The sequence below is a fragment of the Vicia villosa genome, unplaced genomic scaffold (assembly GCF_029867415.1).
Source record: "Vicia villosa cultivar HV-30 ecotype Madison, WI unplaced genomic scaffold, Vvil1.0 ctg.004193F_1_1, whole genome shotgun sequence".
Taxonomy (NCBI): domain Eukaryota; kingdom Viridiplantae; phylum Streptophyta; class Magnoliopsida; order Fabales; family Fabaceae; genus Vicia; species Vicia villosa.
In genome coordinates this window covers 133,825-140,190 of record NW_026706388.1, presented here as the reverse complement: position 1 = coordinate 140,190, position 6,366 = coordinate 133,825, and the positions used below count along the sequence as shown (strand labels likewise).

Genomic DNA, 6,366 nt, shown 5'->3' with positions numbered 1-6,366 from the left:
TCAGAATGTGTTTCCTAACCTCTTCAGTGCTTCTTCACATTAGAATGCAACGGTAGCCGACATGGGTAGCTTCACGGATGAGAAGTGGCTGTGGAGCTTCCAACATGAGTTTGATGGTCTAAATAGTTAGGCCCACGTGGAATTGCTTGAATTGTCAACCATCCTGGCATAGGTGTGGCTGGTACGCGAGGATAGCGTTGACGAGTTCAAATGGTTTATAAATAGTGAAGGGAAATATGTGGTTAGTCAGGGGTATAAGGCTTTTGAGAAGTCGCAGGCAGGGGTGATACTAAATGATGACATGCTGAAGGCTTATAACTATCTGTGGCAGACGCGAGTTCCTTCAAAAATTCAAATCTTTGGCTGGAGATGTATTAAGAATAGGTTGGCAACGTACGAGCTGCTGATGCATAGAGGTGTCTCTCATTGTGGTTTTAGAGGTATGTGTGTTTTCTGAATTAACTCTGATGAATCTCTAGAACACTTGCTTGTTAGTTGTCATTTTGCCAAATTGGTTTGGGAGAAAGTGTTGTCATGGTTGGGAGTGCCGGTTTTCGTTGAAAATATTGTTCTGTTGCACCTCTTGCATTTTGTAAAAGCCATGAATGGCAGAACTAACAAGAAAAAGGCTTTGTTATTTTGGTTGGGAGCTTGTTGGGCTATATGGACTTCCCGAAACAACATAGTCTTCAACAATGGTGGTTTTAGAGTGGAAGGTGTCGTTGATAAAATTGTTAAGAGTACTTGGTTTTGGCATTCTTTAGGTTATAACTCTAAAAGATGTAGAGATTTCTATTGTTGGTTTAGAAGTCCTTTGGACTTTGTTTAATTTTTGCTTCTGTTGTAATCGGCTGAGTATACTTTGTACTCGTTTTCTAATATAATCCATCGCTTATAAAAAAAAAAGCAATGCATTTTTATAGTTAATAATGCATTTGCAACAAAATTTATGAATGACAATGTCTATCATGATGCATTGAAGTGAAACACATGGAGCATTTTAATTGAATTGTAACACAATGTACTCTAACACAGTAAATAAATTTTCATATATATTTTTTTATATTAAAAACAATTCGATTCAATATTATTATTTTCAACCAGAAATGCAAAATAAAATGGAAATGCAATAGTATACATATCAAATTTTGATTATCTTTGATTAAAATAATTCGATATCAATAAATAAATATCAGTTACTATTGTTTTGATACCAATTGTGAGAAAAACTTAATTCAAAATCTTAAGATTATGATTTTCTCAATACTCTTATTTGAATAAGAATTAATAAGAGCCTATGCGAATCCATTTCGAAAATTTGTGTTCGGTTCCTGACTTCTTGATTTGAATTCTTCTCTTCTCTCTTCATTCTATTTAATACTTGAAACATAAACTTCGGTTGCCATTATTTGCAATACTTATAAGGTTATTAGAAAATTAACTTAACTCAAATGGATCAAGGCTAGAATCGGGAATGGAATCTCTTTCCTTATAAGTATTTCAAGCACTCTCAAATATGTCTCCGAGCTAGAACACGATAATATCAAGGAAAATTCAGTATTTTATCGAGCTTACGCAAAACGATGAAAACTCAAATGTAGTGAAGAGTGTCTGGAATTTTATGTGAAGAGGATAAGTTTTTCTCATGTTTTTCTCTGAATCTGGAATGCTCAATTTATAGGCCAAAGTGGTGTTGTTTCACAAGATTGCGACCCTTGATGAAACACACTTTCAGCAACATTTTTACTAAATGTTGCATTGTTTCGCCTACGGTAACACTTTTACCAGCTGACACACTATTTTGCCTATAACAACAGTTTTCAAAGGTTGCACTATTTTGCGTTCTGCAACACTTTACGAAACGTTGCCTAATTCTTCATGAAGTGTTTCCTATTTTCAGGATACAAATGCTCTCCTTTTGTCAAACTGCTGCAATCTCATACCTTCATCTGTGTTTCTTCTCTCTCTTCAAAATATATTTCATTTGTTTATTTGTTTTTCACAATTTTTTAGCCATTGGATCATGAGCATGCGGGATGACTGCAGAGATTGGCATGAGAGGATCCTTTTCCTGGTAGATTGGGTGAGATCAGAAGGAAGAGAAGGGATTTAGGATTTACTGTATAAAGAGAAAACCGAGTAGTTCCAAGGGTGAGATAGATCTGAGTGTAAAATATTATTATAATAAAATACTAACGCATATAATTAAAATAATAATAACATACAGCCTTTTTTAAGGTATTGGGTTCGATTCCACATGGTACATATTGAAATTTAACTTATCAGAAGTAAATAAATTTTTTTAGGTCAGGTGGACGATACCTGACTTAATAAATAGACTTCTTAAGCCAGTTAGTAAACACATGCGACTTAAGAAATTTAATACAAATTATATATTTTTAATTTAATTTTTGTTAAGTTAGTTTTAAAAGCACCCGGCCTAACAAAGTTACAAATATTTATAGAATTGCTACTGCGTCGCTTCTTAAGTCAGGTCGGAGGTGAACTGACTTAATAACATTTGCTAAAAAAGTATTTTTGTACTAGTATAAATGACATATTTTAGTCTCTACAAAATTTTATGCATCAAGTTTTAGTCCCGACTATTTTCTAAAATTTTGAAAATTATTTAATTACCTTTTAATTTTTAAATTTTTGAATAAGTTTTTTCATACATGTTTAGAATATTGTAAAATATTTATTTATCACACTTTAGAATTTTTTAAAATGAAAAAAATTAAGTATGAATATTTTTTAATAATTTACAACATTGTTTTAGGCTAGGAACTTCATCACCAAATATTGCCTTAGGTGCCTAGGAAAAAGTCCCCTTTTCTTATAGTTAAGGCGTTGTTTTAAGAAATGCCTTAAACAAAAAGAAACGCTAGCACAAAATAAAACTAAAAAACTTTCCATATTCTTTAAGGCAACATTTTTCACAATTCCAACAACACTTTTTATTTGTGCACATAACAAAATATAACTAAAGATGACCTGCAAATTATAATAATCAATCACATCACATAAGAAATATGACTAAAGATGACTTAGATATTATAACAATCAATCACATATTAAATAGATTGCGGAACACGTGGGTTCCATACTTAGTACACATACATTTGTTCACAATTTGCTAAGATTGAACCAAATAATGTATTGGAAAATTCAATTAGACATTGAAACTACAAGGTCTAAAACCCGGGTTTCAGTGGTTTGAGTTGCTCTCATGCGTTTGTAAAAACATTCCATTACCTTCCCTATAACAAAACAACACCCAAATAAATAAAACATAAAACCCACCATTGAAAAAATTGAATACATAGGGATACTAAGAATCATAGTGTTGGCATGAGTAGGAGATATTGCTGGCATAGCAATTAGATAGCAAAGAGTAAAAAAAATCACCGGAGCTAACACGAGGGGCCTTAGTTCTCCCGTTGGGGTCATTATTATTATTGCTATAATTGATAAAGAAAAGGAAAGCATATTCGCTAATGAAAAACCCATGAAACTAGTTTTTGATAAGATCGATTTCCCAGCATTTCCTCGGGTAGAATAATACATATCTCCAGACTTGATTTTCATATTCTTGTCATCACTTGCACTAACCTGGAAAACTCCACCCGGAGGACTCACTGCTGATTCATAGGTTACAGTTGCAACAAGAGTTGCAATTATCAACCAAGTGTTACGCTGCTCCTCTGTTATATCCCTTCGGATTCTACTTATCCAACTTATGGCATCAAGAATGCCGACCTTAGCCAGTATTGAGCAACGTCTGTCTTTAGCACTTGTTAATATTTTCTTCATCTCTGGAGTACTTGCTAAATCAAATGCTGTTTTCTTCTCCAAGTTCGTTCCATTCAACGACATCCCAGTGTTTACCAGCCATTGAAGACACTGTGCTACCAAGGAAATATAAATGAACAATACAACTTGTTAGAGATAGTTCATGTAACAACTACTTTTCCATTCCATATTTATTATCACATATTTTCAAAAAAAAAAAAAAATTTTAAAAGTAAGCGACACTTTGTTTTAATCTGGTCCTAAAAATATAGCTAAATTAGTATGACGCGTATTACTTAAAATTACAAAATTTGTATTAATATTTATAATGTTTCATTCAAAAGTCACACATTAAATTGTCACACTTTATAAAATTTATCTTTTATATTATATCTATTTTTTTATCTTCAATGTTGTACATTAATATTTAATAGTTTAACGTTTTACTTGAAAACTTTATGGTATTCAATTTTTGTGTGATAGGTTAGATAGTTGTGTATTTTTTTTGAGTCATTTAAACTTGGACTGTACCAATTTTTAAAAAACATATTAAAAAATATAGTATGAAATTATGTATAGATAAAAATATATTATATTTAAAATGATATAATTTATATAATAAATATTATAAAAAATAATTATTTAATAATTAAAATATTGTTTGTTTTAAAGTCAGTAGCGCTTAGTTCATCTAGAACCAAACTCAGATAATATATTTTTAGTCTCATTATAAAAGGATTTTTTTAAACCGTTACATATACGAAGGAGACATGTGAATTTAATCAAGATATTACCAGTGGAACACCACTAAGGGCTGAAGTGTGCAAAACAGTGTTGCCTGCGTTGTCTCTCAGGTTCAATATTTTCCATTTCAGCTTTCTAGCACCTCTTTGACAATTTTGTAGGAGCCATGTAAGAAGTAAGAAAAGGGCAAGATGATTTCCCATCTTAGCAGCAATATGCAATGCAGATTCACCTCTCACAGTTACATCTTCAATGGAATCCGGACAAATGGTGAGGAATTCCACTAAAAGTTCAAACTCCCCATTTTTACTTGCAAAATGAAATGGAGTCAAGCTTTCTCTTCCTTTAACTCTAACTAAATCCTTATTGATGCCAACCAATTTAGATACCATCGCCCTTTGAAGATTAATACTGCTTTGCATAGCAAGACGAGGGGCACTGTCCATAGCAAGACCACCGAGGCGCTCCGTAAGATTTGCGAGGCTGTCCATAGCAACATGAATGGGACTGTATCCTTGCAAATTTAGCTTCGTAGCAAATGAAGGTTTCAAATTTATGATTTCAATGGCAAACTCGAGATGACCCCTAGATGCAGCGATATGCAAAGGAGTTTCTACAAATTGGTTTTTATCTATGTTTTTCAAAATATATGGATCATCTTGAATTACTTCATAGAGTAAACCTATGTTACCTGTTTCAGCTGAATGCTTCAGTTTGTCACCACTTTCTGTGTTCATGTTTGATAATATAAGTTTTGAGTGATGTCTGAAAGATATTGTGAAAGGTATTTAATATAATTGATTTCAATATTCTTTACTTCGGTCACATGCCATGTTGTCTGCAAAAGTATAGTCTTCCATTAGAAGGTGTTGGTAACCCATATGTACAAGAAAAGTATTATTAAAATAAAGAGATTCTAAGTACAACGTGTTTCATACCTTTATTAGTGATTTGATATATTAAAGAAGAAATGGGCCTTGTATCTCAATTTACCTTCGCTTCTTTAACCGTGAGAGAGAATGGTTTTTGAGAAATTAATATAAAAATATAAAGTAGGTTGAAGTGAAAAACTGTGAATAAGTTGCAATTGACGTTGTTGGACGAGGAAAATAACTATTAACATGCACGATATAGAAACGTCCAAAATAGTTTATAAATTTTATTCTTAGTTAATTTTTGAAAAAGTAGCTTAAATGATTATCGTACTATTACCCTTTTGTAACCATTACTCAAATCTCTTTTCTCTTTACCTTTGTACTATCTATTTCCTTTTCCACATTAAGTCCATTAAGAAGCAAGACAAAACTAGATAATAGAGTTGAACATATACAAGGGCGCTGTCTAAGGTGCGCAATGTACATAGGTCTCTCACGTGAAAGACCATTTTTTCAATTTTTTTTTTTGTTTCAAATCAATCACAGCCATTGGATATGAGGTTCACCACAGTTATCATAGATCTCTCCACACCCAAGAAACTGGTCATTAATATTTATCAATTTCATTTATTCATCATTTAATTCATTTATCATTCAATTCATTTACCATTAATTTCTTCTCCTTCTTCCTTACTGAATCTTCACTTCTCTTCCCCAGATCAACGTTTTCTCTATCTCATCTTCCAATTTCTCAAGATTTCGCCTCAGTTTCTCCAGTTCTTCATTCTTCTCGTTTCTTCCCCAATTCCTCATTTTACATTTTTCGTTTTTTAACTTCTCATTTAGGGTTTTTTGATCTGTCAATCTCAAAGCTCGAATCTAAGATGGATGGTCGTGATGTTGATGGACATGAAAATCGGTGCTGAAACGGGACTCGTTGTTTGTAGAACTTGGG

General features: G+C 32.5%; 1 protein-coding gene across 1 annotated transcript; it reads right to left on the bottom strand.

The window, feature by feature from the left end:
* Positions 1-3,077: 3,077 nt before the first annotated feature.
* On the bottom strand, positions 3,078-5,277 carry LOC131641874 (ankyrin repeat-containing protein BDA1-like). The gene is made up of 2 exons (XM_058912172.1): positions 4,587-5,277; positions 3,078-3,903 (listed from the first exon to the last, which is right to left on the bottom strand). The coding sequence occupies exons 1-2, from the start codon at positions 5,271-5,273 to the stop codon at positions 3,169-3,171; spliced, it is 1,422 nt and encodes a 473-aa protein (XP_058768155.1). The 5' UTR covers positions 5,274-5,277; the 3' UTR covers positions 3,078-3,168.
* Between the last annotated feature and the right edge of the window lie 1,089 nt (positions 5,278-6,366).